Source organism: Heterocephalus glaber, unplaced genomic scaffold (assembly GCF_053883595.1).
Source record: "Heterocephalus glaber isolate CG9 unplaced genomic scaffold, H.glaber_assembly_v1.0 deba00001564, whole genome shotgun sequence".
Taxonomy (NCBI): Eukaryota; Metazoa; Chordata; class Mammalia; order Rodentia; family Bathyergidae; genus Heterocephalus; species Heterocephalus glaber.
Window position 1 is genome coordinate 10,937,391 of NW_028258351.1, and position 18,895 is coordinate 10,956,285.

General features: G+C 47.0%; 1 protein-coding gene across 20 annotated transcripts in view; it reads right to left on the minus strand.

Moving 5' to 3' along the window:
* The window catches only part of Myo18a (myosin XVIIIA), a 98,414-nt gene that overhangs the window by 59,660 nt on the left and 19,859 nt on the right, over positions 1 to 18,895 (minus strand). For 2 of the 20 annotated variants that reach the window (XM_087191567.1, XM_087191566.1), the window contains exon 1: positions 3,751 to 3,841. The exons of 16 other annotated variants lie outside the window; for them this stretch is intronic. Coding sequence is in view for 2 of the 4 variants with exons in the window: in XM_087191570.1 (XP_087047696.1) it covers positions 3,751 to 3,756 (6 nt within the window). In the remaining 2 variants the exon portion in view is untranslated. Of the gene's footprint in view, positions 1 to 3,750; positions 3,842 to 18,895 lie in introns of those variants that run through there. 2 more of the 20 variants (XM_087191570.1, XM_087191568.1) reach the window with 2 other exon arrangements.

The following is an 18,895-nucleotide window of genomic DNA, read 5'->3' on the forward strand; positions in this document are numbered from 1 at the left end:
CACTTCATACTTGACTCTCATTTAATACTTATTTTCTAGATAAGGAACAGAGAGGGTAAAATGTCCAGAGCCCCACAATTAAAAAGTGACAGAGCTGAGATGCACAACCAGGATGGACCTTGGTGAGCTGTGTCATTCCCAGAATGTGATTTCTTCACAGGCAGGTCTGTATCTTACCCATCATAGCGCAGGCACTTAACAAATGTTTGCTACATAATAGAGCTAGAATGGGCATTCTTTCCCCAGACCACACTCCTAGCTGGTCTCTTCCCCCAGTGTAAACTAGAGAGAAAAACACTTGCCCATCCTGATTCCTAGAGGAGTGCTACAACCAAAGAAGGGGTAATCTTTAAATTTAGCAACATAAATAGATAGTAAACTCAATGCCATAGGATTAGAGGGAGTGCAGGGACATTCTGAAATTGCTTAGCAGCTCTTTGTGGAACAATAATAGCTACAAAATGTATTATTCTCTGACCTAGTCATTCCATCTTTAGGGATGTATATCCAATCAGTTGACTTAAAGAAACAAAGAGAAGACCCACAAACTCATGCAAACATATTTATAGATGCATCCCATATAACAGCCCCAAACTGGAAACAACCCAAGTGGCTAGACTCAGCAACTGGTTAGGTAAAGCTGTGAGCTTCCAGTCCAACATATTGCTGCATTGCCATTTAAACTGACAAATATGTAGGGCTGGGGATTTAGCTCAGTGGTTTCGTTGCCTGCTGCGCAAGTGCAAGGACCCGAGTTCGATCCCCAGTACCAAAAAAACAAAAAACTGACAAATATGTAGACCGTGCAGCCATATGGAAAGCCCCACATATGATAATATCAATTTAAAAAAAAACTAGAACCAGGGCTGGAGATTTAGCTCAGTGGTTCCAGCACTTGCCTTGCAAGTGCAAGGTCCCAAGTTTGATCCTGTACCAAAAAAAACCAAAACTAGAACCTAAGTAGTATACAAATGGTGATCATAAGGATCTTGGAAATTGTGTGTATTAGACACAATAGAGAAACTTGGTATTTATTTTGTTATGCATTTGTTACTTACTGCTTATTTTTATTGCAAAGATGGCTAAGTAGTCAATAAAAAGGAAAAAATAAAGGAGATGATAGCTTGAAGCATTTCTTCTCAAAGAGGAGAAATCTAAGAAATGTGCTGAGGGACCATCTATCTACCCAGAAGCCTTCTGTCACTCAGGGAGCAGGGCCAGGCTGGTGGCACCAGCATTGACCACTCTCCTTTAATGTACCATCCACTGTACCCTCCACAGGAGGAAATAGGGACACAAATATCCCCTGGGGAATAATTCTGCCCACTGGGCAGCCCTTCAGGCCTTGAATCTCAGCCTGCATGCATCAAGGTCCCAAGTGTCTAAGCCAGACATCTGGAAACTGCATGCTCCCAAGAGCGGTGGGTAACCTCGAGAGACAGTACTTAGAAGGAGCCAAGACGTCACCTGTAGCCAAGGCCACTTCCCAGCCTTTCTCTTCTGCCAACAAAGGCAACACTGGGCCTTCTCATTCTGAGGAGAGAGGCAGAGGATTCTCCATTCCCATTCTGAGGCACTGAAGGCAGCTCTCAGGAGACCCTTACCCAGCCAGGCCCAACCTAGTATGGTACTAAATTATCTAAGGAATGTAGTGCGGGAAGGAATGAAAAAGAGAAGAAATAACAGAAATACTAGCAATAACAGTGTTTTTTGTTTGTTTGTCTGTTTCTTTGTTTTGTAGTGCTGGAGATTGAAACCAGGGCTATGAGCATGGTAGCAAGAATTGTACCACTGAGCCAGGCAGGTGGTACACACCTGTTTTCCTAGCCCTCGGGAGGCTGAGGCAGGAGGATCACTGTGAGTTTGAAGCCAGTCTGGGCTACATAGTGAGTTCAAGGCCAGCCTGAACTACACGATGAGACCCTGTCTCAAAAAAAAAAAAAAAAAAGGTCAGGGATTTATCTCAGTGGTTCCAGCACCTGCCTTGGAAGTGCAAGGTCAGGAATTCGATCCCCGGTACCAAAAAAAAAAAAAAAAAAGAACTGTATCACTGAGCTAAACCCCTACCTACAACAGTTTATCTTTATTGAGCATTTACTATTGTACCAGGCACTGTGCTGAATCCTTACATGCATTATCTCATTGATTTTCATGAAATACCTCTGAAATAGACACGGTATGGGTCCTACTTTACCAATGAATAACAAAAGGCTTAGAAGGTTCAGTGACTTGCCCAAGGCCTCATAGCAGCAAGGGATAGATCTGGTGCTTACACCCAGGTCTAGCAAGATCCTCTAAGGCCCAGTTTAGGGAAAGGAGGTCAGCCTTGCACCAATCTCCTTTGTTCACTTGCACTGTGGTCCTCATGCACATCAATTGCCAGAACAATAATGTGGGTAGAAAGAAAGGGTTTCCATAGACAACATGCTTCTCCTATCCATGACCTGAACACACTTTACACGGAGCTCCTGGAGAGGAAGGGGGAGCTCTGCAGGGAGTGATGTGAAGGCCATGGTGCCAGCCAGAGGAGGGGGAGAAGAGCTTGGCAGGGACACCCTGGCCCTTTTGGTCCAGCCTTCAGCCAGAACCCTCTCTCACCAGGCAAAACAGAAAGCAACAGAGTGCCCTCGGTCACTGCTAGGCAGCCCAGAGGAAGCAGGTGCACTGGAAAGACTTCCTGCTGCCACTGCAGTTGCAGAAGGGCCAGGGTTTCCTCCTCCAACGGCTGGGCCTGCTGGAGGTCTCCCCTCCCTGGAGACATGCACTGCTCTTCTGTGTGCCGTCTGTTTGACTATAATTGTGTATAGCCCTGACTCTGTAAGGGACCTGGTCCTGGTGTCCCAGGGAGCAGGATGGGGTGGGGAGTAAGACCAGGAAGCACCACCTCTCAGGGTGAGTGCTCCTTCCGGCCCTACCCCTACTCTACCCCCCCACACCTCCACACTGGTGCCAACTTGGAGGCAGGGGCAGGGCAGTCCCTGAGCACAGAGATACAAATGCTCACAGGGACATCTTAGATTCTGGATACACCTCCACACCAGGCCAACCCACACACTCTGCCAACTGCTGACTCAACTGAAAACCTTACCCTCGGTGGCTCGGGGACGGGATAGACTGGGAGGCCGCTATGTCTCTCCTCACTTGCTTTTTAAAGGAACTTACTGCTTTAATCACTGCTAAAAAAAGAGACTTACAGGCAGTCAGGGAGCCCCAGGATGCCATCTCTGCCCCTTCCAAATGCGAAGCTATGGTAGGTCTCTTCTTGGGGATAGTGAGAAGGGGGTCCCCTGTCAACTCCAACTTTCCTCCTGTCTGGCCACGAGGAACCGGGGGAGAGGGTTACACCAGCAACCCAAAGCAGGGACAAGACCTACAGAGGCCTGGGGGTGCTGTGATCCATGTTCTAAGGAACCACGTTCCAAAGCACTAATGGTTTGTGGGAAAGGCATATCACAGCTTGTGGGTGGCAGATGCAGTCCCAGGAACCTGAGGTTTAGAAGACAGTGCCCCCTCCAAAGCTCTCAAACTCATAAGTCAGGCTTAGGATGTCACTCGCCTCTGAGGGGTTTTGAGGCTGCCAGGGCTGGGGAGTGCCCTTCCTACCAAGAGGAGCCCCAAGGAGCCCCACCCCTTTGTCCCCACCTACTTTAGCCACTTCCAGGGAAACAAAAGGCCCCTCCTTTCTTAAATGAGGACACAGCATAAAAATCCTGGGGGCATTTCTGGGGTAGGGGTCAGAGGAACACTCACCCGCATAGCCTAGCCTGGAGCAGCCTAGAGCAAGGAGTCTCCTCTGGCTGCTGCTCCGTTAGCAGCTCAAAATAGCTCGGGTTGCAGCCCCGCCCCTGGTTCCCTCCCTCTCCCCAGGCCCCTCCCAACGCAGCTGCCCAACCCTAGCAGATCCAGTGGAGAGAGCAGAGCTCTGAGGATTGCGGGTACCAGGTATGTGGAGCAAGAGGGAATGTGGTGGGGAAGGAGGAGACTCTTGGAGTAAGGGCATGGAATAAGGGGCAGACAGTGCTGGAGGGTTAGGGGCAAGTGACAAGGAGGCTGGCTCTTTCTGACACACACCCAGGCTCCTGGACAGCTGAGCTGATATGGCCCCTAAAAATAGCAGAGGAATTTGAGACCTGCAGCCCCCGGCCCCACAGGCCAAGATCAAGCTAGACACATGCACGTGTATGCACACACACACACACACACACACACATCAGCATGCATGAACACTCAATCACAGCACAGTGTTCTTAAGAACACACAAGACATAGGCCTACCACTGTCATCTAATCACTGCAGCACAGGCAACATCACATCCAATACAACACACAGGGCCCACCCGATGCTGTGTCCACACAGCAGTCCTGTAAGGTCCAGCAGGAGCAGACTACAAGATCAGTCTAAAGCCCACTGTCACTACCTTACTGTAATAAGCATTTGGGGACATGGAGAGAATCAATTTCTGTCTACACCCGTCTCCCACACACACACCAGCCACTGGCTGCTCAGGCCGAGAGGAAGGTGGGGTGGGTGTGGCATAGCCTTGCAGACAGAGGAAACCATGCGTGTCTGACCAATAAGCAATGGTTTAGAGTGAAGAGCCAGTGCTCTTCAAGAGAAATATGGGTTGGCTCTAGTTAGCACCGTAGGATACCCAGATCAGGGCTGGGGTCCCTGAGGCGTTGGGGGGCTGAAATAGGAGTTAGGAGCAGAAGACAGGATCTGCAAGTCTTAGGAGTTGGTCAGCTCTGCAGAAAAAAAGGGAATAATCACTGCCTGCCTTTTCCTTGACAGGAAAAAGAGAGAGAGAGAGAGTGAGAGAGAGAGAGAGAGAGAAAGGTGGGGGTGGTAGCAAGAAGCTCTGGGGCAGAGATACCTCCTAACCACCTGGCAGAAACCAAGGGTTGTCACCCCTGGCCAGTTCTAAATGCTAGTTGAGTAGGTCCTGCAATTAGTATTACTTTCTTCAAGAAGACACTGGAAAGCACTGCCGAAGAGACCAAAGCCCAGCTCTCCTCTCGCTACCAGACACTGCAGAGTTACCTAGTCACACTATCACACACAGGTTATTAGGACATGGTGCATTCGGCTCTGCTTTCCAGGGAGTGTTATATTTTCCCAAGCAGGTCATCTGGTCCCCTCTGGGGACCAGTGCAGTGTCATAAGTTTCTGCATCCCCTGGGCCTTCTTAGGACAGTAGTATCAATTGCAACTGCTCACTAAAAGCCCCTGAAGGACTTAAAAAATATTGATGCCTGGATCCCACCTTTTCCCCTCACAATTTCTGATTTAATTGGTAGGAAAGGGAGGCCTGGGCACTGGGAGTTTTAAAAATTCCCCAGGTGATTTTATTTGCAGCCAAGGCTGAGAATTGCTTGACTCCAAGGTCAGCATAAGGCCCAGCACAGACATGCCTGTTCATTACATGAACTGAGTGAATGAATGAATGAATGACTTAGCTGCATGACCATAGGCAAATGACTTAAATTCCCTAAAGATAAGGATTATACTTATACTGACTCTTACCCAATCAGTATGAAGCAGGTATGGAACTGTTGTAAAAGAGCTTCAGTTAACAAAACATAGTCGCCAAACCAGCAGTATTGGCATCACTTGAGGACTTTAGAAATGCAATCACAGGGCCTCTGCCCAGATCTGCTGAATCAAGAACTCTACATGGGTCCCAGCATCTGTGGCTTAACGAGGCTTTGAGGTGATTCTGATGCACAGTAAGTGTGAGAACCAAAACTTGCAAAGAATTATTCTTAGTATATCACAGTTGAGGGTACCACATCTTGAGAGCCAGATCGTCTGGTTCAACGATGGTTCTTCCTCATAAAACTACACAACTTAACCTCTCATCAGTTTCTTCATCTGTAAAATGGCAAAACTAATGTAGTATCTTCCACACAAGACTATTATAAAAGATAAAAGAATTTGTGGATATAAAGCTCTGAAAATGTTCAGCACATTAGCTTTCAATAAGTTTTAACTATTACTGTCTATTCTAGTCATGGAAAGGGGCACCTTAAGCAAAATTTTCAGATACCGGATATCTGTCACTTATAAAGGGCAAAGTATTTTCTATTTTAAATAGCTTTCCAATTACATTATTATTTATAATCATAAAAGAGACAAATATTTTATACTTTCTATTTTCTTAAACACTCTGAACTCATCTCAAAGATCTCAAACTCAGCTTCCCCTGGTGCACCCAATCCATTGTCGCACCAACCTGTAATGAAGGCCATGTCATCCCCACCAAGATGACTCCTGACTTCCCAGCCTGGCTACAACCACCTGGCTTCTGCTCCACCAATGCCGAAAGACTCTCAATGACACCAGCCCCTTCCTAAGTACTGCAGCTGACCTGAAACCTCCAATGTATCTGTACGAGGAAGGTCAGGTGCCTTTTGCCACTGTATATTTGCTTTTTCATTCTTTTGTCCCCTACGACATTAGGCTATCAGCTGTCACTTGCCTGACAGTGTGCAGCCAGTGTCAAGCACTCTCACTTCCTTCTAATATGTTATTTGTGCCAAGAGCTAGAAAAGCAGACAACTAGGCCTCATAGGGTGTCCAAAAGAGAACAAGTGGGTGTCAGCGAACCTGCATGTTCTCCTGTGAGCGAAGGGTCTCGGCTTTCACACAAGGAGTTAGTGTCTGCTACTGTAGCTGCTAAGAGCCTTCTAGGCCCACTGTCATTCAGCAGTGATTCAGAAGATGACTTCTGAGTGACTGAAGTGTCACTTTATCTTTCAGTCTTGTTCTGAGTACTAGTAGCCATATGCCCCTCCAAACCTCTTCTCTCTTTAGATGACTAACTCCTGCCACTTCTGTCTCAGATGCCTAGCTACCGAAGGAGATCATTTCGAACCAGTTTCACTTCCCCTAGGGGAAAGGCCAAGCTCTTGTCAGAGGGGGAAACCCAAGGCCCCAGCAGGCCATTCAGCTTCACACTCCCCACAACCAGTTCATCTGCTGCTCAAAGGTAGTGCTGTTTTGGCTTGATTCACATCTTCACTGACCCTAAGAATGACTCTGGGGGCCATGTGGGCAATTCCCAGCTAGCCAGGTCACCCCAGGCCCCTCCACCGGCTTCTAGGAACAGCCCCTCCTAGCACTTCGTTTCCTTACTTCTCCTGGTTCTCACTCCTTGGTCCTCTCTCAGGCAGAACTCCCCATATTCCCTGCTTGCGCCACCACCACAGCCTTTGCTCCACCATCTCCCCCACCTTGCCCAAGCCTCCTCATCCTTGGGGGCCCATCTTCAGTCCATCTTCTTTATGAAGCCTACCCAAGGCTCACCCCAAAATGCAGTGCAAACAGCAGGAAATGGGCAGCTGGATACACTTGGGACTGAATCCCAGTTTGGCCTCCATTTTGCTGACTGACCTGAGGGAAGGTTACTCTACCTCTTAAGAGTCTCCATTATTTTTGTCTTAAAATAATACGATATCTCACTTAAGGGGCTGTTATGAGGATAGAAAGAACAGTACATGTAAGTTTAGGCAAATTGTAGGTAGCAACTAAATGATTAATATCATTAAATTTTTATTAAAAACCACAGCACTCATTGTTTATACCTAAACATATCCCTCCCTCTCCCTCTCTCTCTCCCTCTCTCTCTCTTTCCCCCTGAGTGCTTATTGATTATATCTAATGTGGTACTCTATTTCATTTTTCTCAGTACTGGGGATTAAACTCAAAGTTTCCTGCATGCTAGGCAAGTGCTCTATCACTGAGCTACATCCTACAGCCCTTTTAACTTTATTTTGAGGAAGGGTCTCGCCAAGGTGCCCAGGCTGGCCTTGATGTGGTACTTTATTATATACAGTGGAGTCACACATTAAACAGGATTTGATTCTAAAGTTGGTATGTAAGGCATATATAGTGTACAGTCAAAAGCTCCTGAAAATCCCTCAAGTTGCTCACAAAGCATAGTCCACCTTGTTTCTCTTTATCCATGGTTTCACTTTCTAGTTTCAGTTATCTGAAGTCAACCATAGTCTGAAAATATTAAGTAGAAAATTATGGAAACTGCACATAGTTTTGAGTATCATGGTAAGAAATCTTGTACCATCCTATTTTGTCACACCCAGGAAGTGAGTCATCCCTTTGTCCAATGTATCCACACTGCATAGGCTACCTGCTCATTTAGTGGTTTAGTAGATGTCTTGGTTATCAAATGAGTCTTGCAGTGTTGAAATGTTTGTGTCCAAGTAACCCTTAACCCTTATTCTACTTAATAATGGCCCCAAGGCACAAGGGTAGTGATGCTACGAATTCAGATATGCCAAAGAGACAAAATACTTCCTTCAAATGAAAGTCCTTCAGATGAAAGTACATTCAGATATATATATATATATTGTTTTGTTTTGCTTTGTTTGTTTGTTTTGTTTTGGTACCGGGGATTGAACTCGGGTCCTTGCGCTTGCGCAGCAGGCGGCGAAACCACTGAGCTAAATCCCCGGCCCCATTCAGATAGTTTGAGAGGTCACATTCATATAACTTTTATTACCATATATTGATATAGTTGTTCTATTTTATAACTAGTTATTGTCAGTCTCTTATTGTGTCTAATTTATAAATTAAACTTTATACTTAGTATGATCAAAATACATGGTGAATGTTTAAATTAAAAATTTTTATTACAGTAAAGGACATATGGCCATTAATCCCCTTCACTTTGAACATATCCCATCATTCTTGCCAGTTTCTGAAGCAGTTCTGAAAGTCCTCCTTTGTGAGTGTCTTTACAAAGTGTGATAAAAAATATAGTGAATGCTGATGTTCACTATCATCCAACAGAAAAGCAGGCTTGTAAAAACATTACAGAGCATCCTTATCCACCTTATTCACTGGATCTGGCACCATGTGAATTCCAGCTCTTCCCCAGAGTCAAAATGACCATGAAAGGTAAACATTTTGAATCGATTCAGGATATCAAGGCAGCCATGACAACAGAACTAAAGATATTCACAAAAAAAGGACTTCTAGAACTGCTTCAGAAAGTGGCATGAATGATGGAATAACTAACTGTGTTTGAATTGAGGGGGAGTATTTTGAGGAGGATTAATGGCCATGTGTCTTTTCCTGTAATAAATTCAAAATAATTTAAACATTAACCATATTTCTGGGTCATACTTGTATACAGGAAAAAACACTGTATATCTAGGATTTGAGACTAGTCATGTTTTTTTCAAGCATCCACTACAGATCTTGGAACATATCCCCTGTGGGCAAGGGAGGGTCTCCTGAACTATCCTATATAATATATAGCTATAAGAAAGTGTAATGTATAGTCATGTACAACATATAACAAAAACATACGAGATAATATTTTTATAAATTTAGACTATAATAATATAGTTTCTTACACAATCATACTTTGAGTTTAGTGAAGATTGCTATGCATATGCCATGAATACAGAGTATGAATGAATATTCTGAATGGCAATTAATTGTTTAAGCCTGTTCTCCCTACCTCCTTTACATCCCATTCCATTCCCCAGTGTGAAGCACAGAGCAGGTGTCCAATTGGTAAATCCACTGATTTACCCACAGATTTATCCCCTGATCTGGAAGGTACATACATAATATGTTAGTGGAAAAGAATGGGAACCAAGAGGACATCCACATGGGATAACAACTTCAACTACTCTGCTCTCTCACACTGGTGGCACTGCTGAGCAAAAGGTCTTTGGCCAAGCAGAGTGGCTAAGCAGACCTGGGGCAGGTCAGACAGGAGACTCTGAGGGGGTACAGGAAGCATTCACTTACACCACTGGCAGTGTCATGTACTGCCTCATGGTGAACATTGTGAAAAAGTGCAATGCTTCCCTTTCCATCTCCCAACAACTACCTTGAGAGCTTTTTGAGACAGAAGTTTGTCTGCTAATCATTGTTTTAATCCCTCCTAGCATTGGGGCCTACTCAGAGACAGAGGGAAGGAAGGAAACAAGATGAATCCTACTTAGTTCCTGGCTTCCAACCAACAGAGGAGATAAAAAAACATACTCTAAGAGTGTGCTCAGTGCTCCAATGAGGGCATCAACAATGGTCTAGGGAAGTCAGGGCCAAAGACCTGTCTCAAGAAGAAAAGAAACAGAGAGAATGACAAAGCAGAGTGGGAAAGAAAAAATGTGGACAGTGCATCTGGATAATATGTAGGATACATAAAGGAGAGGCCGGGGATTTAGCTCACTGGTTCTGCCACCTGCCTCGCAAACACAAGGACCTGAGTTCGATCCCCGGTACCAAAAAAAAAAAACACGTAGGATACATAAAGGAGAATTAGAGAGACAAAGCTGGGAAGGAGGCCAGGCAGAAGGCGGTGTGCTAAGTACTGCAGTTGTTCTGTGTGTGGTTCCTGCAGTATGTTGTTTATTCTTCTATCTTCTGAGAACAGTTTTCCTCTGAAACCCACCCCAGCATGTAATTTGGGCCTGGCCAGTAAAGAATCATATCCCCAGGGCTGGGGATTTAGCTCAGTGGTTCCACCGCCTACCTCAAAAGTACAAGGTCCTGAGTTCAATCCCTGGTAAGAAAAAAAAAGAAAAAGAATCATATCCCCAGGCTTAGGGCTGGTTCACTGAAGGCATGTGACCCCATCAGTATCAAGGATATATAATGAAACTCTAGGACTATCAAAAGAGTTAGACTTCTTTTCCCACAAGACCTGAACCTGGGGGTGTATTGTTTTGCCATTACTTCTCTGAGGACCAAGCCTGCCTAGATGAGCTGAAAGAACAGGCCTGGGTCCTGGACAGGCTGTGTAAGTTTTCAGAAAAAGGCTGAGTTCTAGCCCTGGATTTTTGAGATATTTGAGCAAGTGCATTCTTTCTTTTTAAGCCAGTTGAGCTGGACTTTCTGTCACCTGCAATTGAAAGAGGTGTACCTGAGACAAAAACATACTAACCAGAAGTCATTTTTCTCACAAAACCCTGAGATTAAGTGTTGAAAGGGGAATTGTGGACTGGGAAACTGAGGTTTATTGAGTTAAATAATTGGTTATGACCACATAGATAGTGATTGGCAGGGCCTGGATTTGGACTTAAGTGGTTCAGACTTCAAAGCCTGCTCTTTCCACTTACCTAGGGCCTGCAAACAAGGGAGTCACAGCAGGCTTCTGGAGAGTGAAGGGGCATGACTCTGACTAAACCTGTGCTTCAGGAATGCTGATCTAACAGAAAGATGCAGGGCAAGAGAGAAGGCTAGAAGCAGAAGGACCATGAGAGTCAGTATAATGGCCAGAGGAAAGATAAGGAGAGTCTACTTAGGATTTTGGCAGGGGATGGCGAAGAAAAGGTGACACAAGACAAAGAATATTCCAGACTTGGTGGCCATGGGGGAGGACGGGGGAGGCAGGAGGTTGGGGAAAGGAATCAAAGATGCCAAGCTTTCCAGGTTGGAACTTTAATAACCATCTCCATAACTGGATACAAACTGTACAATATTTGTATTATTACTTTGCAGTGTAAACAATGTCACTAATGGGACTCTATTTCGGGACACTGAGGAAAGAGTCCAGTTTAAAGTACTCAGCCTTCAGGGTTGGAGCCCTCTGAGCACCACTTCCCAAGTCCGCAGTCTTAGGATAGCATAGCGTTTTCACCTGTCCTCACAGAAAACGTTAGTGCAGCAGTGCCTTCCGTTTCCTGGGAGGAACTATTGTGTGTGTGTGTGTGTGTGTGTGTGTGTGTGTGTGTGAAAGTGTAAGCACAGGATTGTCCTCTGATTTTAAATTTTTACTGGCTACCAAAAACCGGTAGCCCAAAACCCAGACATTTAGCGCCCTCTGCGGTCAAGGTCCGTCGCAGCAAACTTCGCCCTGGAGTCAGACCGACCCCTTCGGCCGGCGCTTCCTTGCCCCGCCCCTCGGCAGTCACGTGGGCGGAGCCAAAGGGCAGAGGCAGGCTTAACGCATGCGCCCAGAGCCCCTGGATGTACCGCCCTGCAGGGCCTCTGGAACCCAGCAGAGGGCGGCAGTTGTCTTCTTACAGACCGCCTGGTGCCGCCAAAGGCCCCAGGGTTTCACCTCCGCCAGGCGGGCCTCCGGACCCCGCCCCCAGGAGGCTTCCAGGGCTCTCGAGGCCTAAGGGGGCTGTGGCGGCAAGATGGCCTCTCCGCCTTAGCCAGGAAACCTAATGGTAAGACTAAACAGGGATAAGCTCCGTCCCCACTTTGCTTTCATCGCCACCGCCTTATCCCTAGTGCCTAAGCCAGCCCCTGGATATAGTAGGCATTCAATAAGTGCTTATTGGTGGAATAAAATGAATGAATGAATGAATGAATACTTAAATGCATGGTCGGAAGACTTTAGAGACACCTCGTGTCCTGTGTTGTGACAAGAGGTCCAGGACAAGAAATCGGGAGAGTCTATGGGGATGGGGTGGCCAGGCACAGATCAGGGCTCCCTAGGGGGGACTCCTCTCTCCCTTATATTCTGCCAGCCCCTGCCTTGGCACACCCAAAGGTTTGCCTAGTGCCACTACACCATCTTGTGGGCACAGAGCCCAAGAAGGGATACTAGGCTTATCTAACTCTGTCAAGAACAGGAGTCTGTCCCCAAAGACTAGGCAGTCAGATCCTGGCTGCCTGCAGGGAACACCTGACTGGCAGGTCGGGTAGGCCTGCTGCTCTATGGCCTCTAAATGTTAGGAATTTCCTCAGAGCCAGTGGGAATTTCCAAACTGCCTCTGATCTGCCAAGCTCCCACAAGGCCCAGAGCCAAGGGTCAGCCTTGGAGATATCTTCCCCAAACTCTCCACACCCCTGCCCCCAAATCTCACAAAGATTGGGTCACTCCCCAAATCTCAAAAAGACTAGGGTCACTTCTCATCTACTAAATGCATCAAATACACTATATTCCCATCCCACCCCCTCTGGCAGACATGTGAGAATGAGCATAATAAACCATTGTTCTCTTTTTCATATAAATGACAACTCTTCTCTATTTCCACAAAAGAAAAAAAGAAAACCAGTTTAAGAGTCAGCCATACTGAAATAAATACAATATCAATAAAATCTTCCTGTGTATGAGAGTTGGTGGCCTGTGGTACTTATTCTCAAAGTCAGAGAGGCTCCTTTAGGTGCACTTCAGCACCCCCCCACCAATACTGGACATTCATAAGTATTTGAGGATCTGTGCATTTCCCTCTGGAGGCCCCTATTGGTCATGTTTCTAGAAACCTCTGAAATAAAAGCAAAGCACACATTCAATCCCCACAGAAGCAGAAGAAAGCAAAAGCCTCTGCTTTGCCTGCCAGCCCTCTGCCCCCACTGGAATGGCCCTGCCAAACCCACTGGGCATGTGAGCACCTGTGTGTAACCAAGCTGGGCAGAAGACACGCTTGGTAAGATGGGGAAGCACTGCCCCAGTTGTGTGGCACAATGCCAGAGACCTGTTGGCTCTGGGGCACCAGGATTCCAGAGCTGGTAAAGCAGAAAAATTGCCAGAGAGAACAATCCTTCCTTCCTGATAGGAAGGGGAAATGTCACCAGCCTCACTGCGGGGAACTGCAGGAACAGACAAGTTTCAAGAAAACACTTCCTCCTTCATTTCTTGCTGGGAGTGGTCTGGAGCTTCCAAGTCAATATGGTAGCTACTAGCTATGGGAGTTATTAAAACTGGAGTTAAAACAGTGGGGTACTTCTCATTAAATTAAAATCAAATAAAAATTTAAATTTAGTTCCTCAGTCACACTAGCCACATCTTTCATACTCAGTTGTTCCATGTGGTTTATGGCCACTGAGTTGGATAGCACTGACTACAGTACATTTCCACCTTTGCAGCTTGCTCTGTTGGACAGGTCTGGTCTAGAGGTTCCCCCTTCCAGTTTGTCCTCATCATTCTTGCCAAAGCCTTGTTTAGGTGGTACCTTTACCTACCCACTGTCCTCTCTCACCCCTGCCCCTAAATCTTTTTAGATTCCTGTCTGCATCTGTCCTGTCTTATTTTCTAGGCCTCAAAAAGAAGTAGGGGAGGGGACTGAAATCACAATTAACACCCAGCCTGAGAGCAGAAGCCAGATGCCATGAGGCTGAAAAGAGCAGACTGAATGGAAGGCTTCCCCTATCCCAAGGCATCCAGGCTTGGGAGAAAGCCCCTCAGTGCCACACAATCATTCCTTGTTTCTGTGGTCTCTGGGCCATGCATGGCTAAGACATCTGGAATGTAGTGGCCTGAGGGCTTCCCTAGCATCCACTGCAGGACTCATCTGATGTTAGTGCTCCAGAGAGAGACATCCCAGCAGAACCCTGAACAATCAAGGGCAAATAAGGCCAATCAAACCTCTTCCAGGGCAGCATGCCAGGAGTTCTGCCATGGGGTGGTGAGGGCCATAACTAGACACCTCCCTGTGCAGCCAGCTGGAGGAACCAAGTGAGGAAGGAGAAGACAGTAATGGACTCTGGGCACCTGCAGCATACCAGAGAGACTCAGATAAACTCCACCAGGCCTGGGTGAATGGAAGAGCAAGGCAGTACAACGTGGGTCTGAAAGCCATCGTGTTATATCACAGGGATTCAATCTGACAGGTTTGGCTATAGTAGTTAGGAAATCTGAGCAGGGAAGTCAGGGGGCAAGCAATTATGTGTGATGGAAAGAGGGGAGAGCAGACCTAGGAACTGGCAAGTCAAGGCTGCCTTTCTGTTCTATGCCTCAGTTCTTGCTTAGCCCTAACCAAGGTGTTCTGTCAGGACCAAGACAAGTGTAAAGAAATACGATAAGCTGTAGAAAGCTCTATCCTCCCAAAAAAGGTGAGTGTATGCCAACTGGAAAAAAGGGGAGAAAAAAGCCTGGTACTCCAAAGATAGTGGCATCAGTTAAGAATTGACTGGAGGAAGTCACAGAAAAAGCAGCACAATTCGAAATACTGGCATCAAACAAGAGACCAGATTGGAAACTCAGGGCCAAGCCATGCCACTCTAAAAAGACACGTGGCCTTGAGTACGCTTGGGCCTGTTTCCCCATCTCCATCCAAAGGCACTTTGGGCAAAAACACCAGCCTGAGGACAAGGGTAAAGGACTCACAGCTGAGTCATTCACAGGAACAGAGCCTGTGGCATTCTTGTGGGCAAATGGTCCATGCTACCAGGCACAGAGTGCTTCCCAAGGTGTCAGAGATGGATTAATGACCACGATAAGGGTGCTCACTTTGTAGCCATTACAGTAATCTTCTCTAATTCATGAGTCCACTTGCTGCAGTTTTAGTTATCTATAGTCAACTGTATTCCAAAAGTATCAAGTGGAGTATTCCAGAAATAAAAAACATCAGTTTTAAATAACTTTTATCACAATGAGTAATTGTTCTTATCATTACTGTTAATTTCTTACTGTGTCTAAATTATAAATTTTAAAACACACACACACACATATATACACACTATCCATAGTTTCAAGTATCACTGAAGGTCTTCAAATGTATTCTCTGTGGATAAGAGGGGACTACCGTATTCAAGGGCACTATTTTGAGGCCCTAGTTAAGTGATTTTATATGTATTGATTTATTTAATTCTCAGAACAACCTTACAGGGAAAGTATTATTTTCCAAATGAGGAAAACGAAGCCCAGAGAAATTAAATAATTGCCCAAGGTCACTTAGCCAATAAGCAGCAGAGCCAGAATTTGAACTGGGCAGTCCAGCTGGAATTTACATAATGCCCAACACATACAATTTATCAACAATACACACACAACCACAAGTTCATTCCTGATATTTCTGGGTCCTTCTGAATCTGCTGTCTTCCTTCTCATTCTTCTCTCAAATGAGCTAAAAGCAGTTTCTACCACCAAAACCAGCCCTTTCATCCAACTATTTGCCCACTATCTATTCCTACAACAATAATAAGAGTTGCAGATTGGAGATTTTGAAGAGAACAAGTGGGAAAAAGGATAGGGGACCCTTTATAGGATGTGTTCCTCTTTCAGTGGCACAGAAAAGAGACCTGAAAACCAATAGTTGAAGAACGACCAAGAGGCTGAGTAGAGAACCCAGGGCTCTGATGAAAGCAGGAAAACTCAGCCTCTCTCCAGAGACCAAGTCCTATGATTTACAGCCAGCACTCCCCGGGACAGAGAAGGTGATGGATGGTTAGATAAGAAGACCGGAGCTAATGGTAGAAGTGCTTTGGAGGTTCCTGGGAGAAAAAGATATCCCAGTTCAGATTCCAAAGCAGGGTTTGTATATGGCACCCAGGCCATTCCCAAGCTAGCTGTCCTGCCACAAAGCCCAGTTTTGCAGTTCTTTTCCCTAGGTCAAGGCCAAGTAATGATGAGGGGAGGCAAGGAACAATAAAGAAGCCCTGGGTGAGGAATGCAGACAGGCATCTGTGAGACTGCAAAGGTGATTCACCTCCCACGAGGGAGAGTGAGGGCATTTTTGGTCAGATGGTCAGGCTGGCACTCCTTACCTTCTCAAAGCCTAGGCCTCATTCCTTCCTCCCCCTCACCCCGAACAAGAAACTCCTGTCACTGTTCAGAAATCCTGAGGCCAGAATCCCAGGCTGTTGTGCATGAGGCAGGGGCTCTCCCAGGGAAAGCCAAGTGCTAAGGGGAACTGGGATGTTTGCTGGTCACTGGATTCCAGGAAGACAGACCACAGCAGTCCCCCCAGCCTTTTCAGGCCCCGGGCCCAGTTTTCCTCTTGACTCTATTGATCTTGACACATGTCCAAGTGAGTGGTACTTGACCTCACCCTGTGCCTCTGTTCTTTAGGTAACCCAGGCGCCTGCTGAGGAGGATGCAAGGCTGTGGCAGGCCCAGCAGACGCTGGGTCCCCTGATGCCTGGAGTTCGAGGCACACAGATTGCAGGGTACCATAGCCTGGACTACCCCAGGGAGAGCAAGGTAGAAGATACCAGCCCAGGCAGGGAGGAAGCTTTTTACCACTCTGAAGCCAGAGCTCCTGCAATCAGCTCCAGAGTCAAACCAGTCCACAAGGAGATAGATGGGGGTGGGATGGGGGCTGAGGCAGAGCCCCCACCAGGAAGAACTCACATGAGGAGACAGTATCAGTCCCTTCCCCCTTGCCATGCCCCAGAAGGTCCCCTGGGATCTCTGGGTACTTTCTCCTCCACGGAGCTGGGCATGAAACTGCGTGCCATGCTGCCTGATAGTGCTGTCACTGTTTGGCCCCTAGCCCATACCACCCAGGGCCAAGATCAAGAATTGTGCAGATGTCTTCAGTTGTGGTGAAAGAAAAAGCTCCTTGATCATAGGGATGGTATCTTGGGGCTTTCTCCTCCACAATGTGACTCTGAGCAAGTGCTCCTTAAGTCTTCCTGACATCTACCTGACTGCTTAGGACATTTATACTTGGCCTTCTCTATAACTCAGAGCTGTCTCTCCTTCCTCTCTCAAAAGCCCTCTCCGAACCCAGCGTCAGGGGAGCCTCCTTGTCCCACTGGAAGTGCCCTGGGAAGGTCTCCCTCCCTGGGTGTACCCTGCTTGCCACAGGGCCTGACAATGAGAGAAGCTGGAGAGGCAGAGAGGAAGTGAGTCAGCTCCTTGCAGAAATGGGACCGAGGAGGAGCCAGCAGAAATGAGATCAGAGGGCAAAGGGCAAAGGAGTCAAAAAGGTCACTGAGAGGAACCAGGGCCTGGAGATGTTGTGGGGCCCACAGAGTAGAAGATAGATATGGGTGACAAATTCAGCAGTGCCCCCTACTGCCATGGGTGGTGGCCCTGGTAGAACAGAGAACCTAGGTCTGCCAGGCAGGCCCCACCTGAGGTTGGAATTTGAGGTGGTTTCCCTTCCTGACTCACACAGGCTAGGGGAAGTGAGGCCTTGTGGGAAATGGCAAGCCTCTTCTCTCCCCAGAGAGGTGGAATCTCAGCTCCGAGGCCTCCTGCTGCCTCTCCTGAGCCCTACAGCTCCAAAAGTCTGGATTCCCCCCAAACAGCCCTAGGAGAGAGATTTGTTTGTGTCTCTCAGAGGGGACTGGGACTGAGTCTGGGCCCCAAGAGCAGAGCAGTTCCAGAAACCCTAGCACGGGTCCCTGCTCTCTCTAGTGGCCCCTACCCATGTGGGAGCTGTCCTCAAGCTCCAGCTGGAATCTGTTGCTCTGACTGAGAAAGATCCTTGCTGTGAAAATTCCCAGCCTGCTGACATTCCAGAAATCCAGGGAAAGCAGCAGGAGGGCAAAGGAAGCATTGAGCCCTGCCTGGCCACATTCCAACCCCTCAGAGACCTGAAGCCAGTGAGACAGGCACATTCCTCCAGGGTCCCCTAGACGGGACACTGGGTGGCCCCATGTAACCCTGAATCTCCTTCTCTTGGGCCAGGTGACTCAATGAGGACTCCTGTGCAGAGGCAGGAGGCAGGCTGTACCTGGGACCCTCCTTCTGTAGGCTCTGGCTCCTGGAGGCCTACAAAGCCCAGCTCTCCTCTAGTGCTATGAGACATCAAGTATCAGGACACAGAAGAGACAAAGTTAGTGGGTGGAGGCAGCTCTTGGTAACATACTTCAGACAAGCTACCAGAGCCCATTAAGGAGGAGAATTCCAGGAACCAAAACCAAGCTGAACAAGGAAGGGGAGATGAGCAAAAGAGAAACCAGTTCCTGGTTAGAGAACCACCTTTTCTTCAACAAATATCCACTGCTCTCATGAAGTGCTCTAGCATTTGACAAATAATCTAACAACTAATCAGTCACAATCTTGATCGATGCTATTAAAGAGAAGGATGGTTTCTGCCAGAGTAGAGATCTGACATGGCATCAGGAGAGTCTCCCAAAGAAAGTAACAAACTGGGGCCAATGTGCATGAGGGTATGCAGCTGGGCAGGTACTATCCGTGGTGAAGCTAATAAAAACACTAGGGTTGCATACCCACTATGTGCTGGACTCTGTTGTCCTTGTTCCTTCATCCTTTTTCCACAATGCACACAGTACA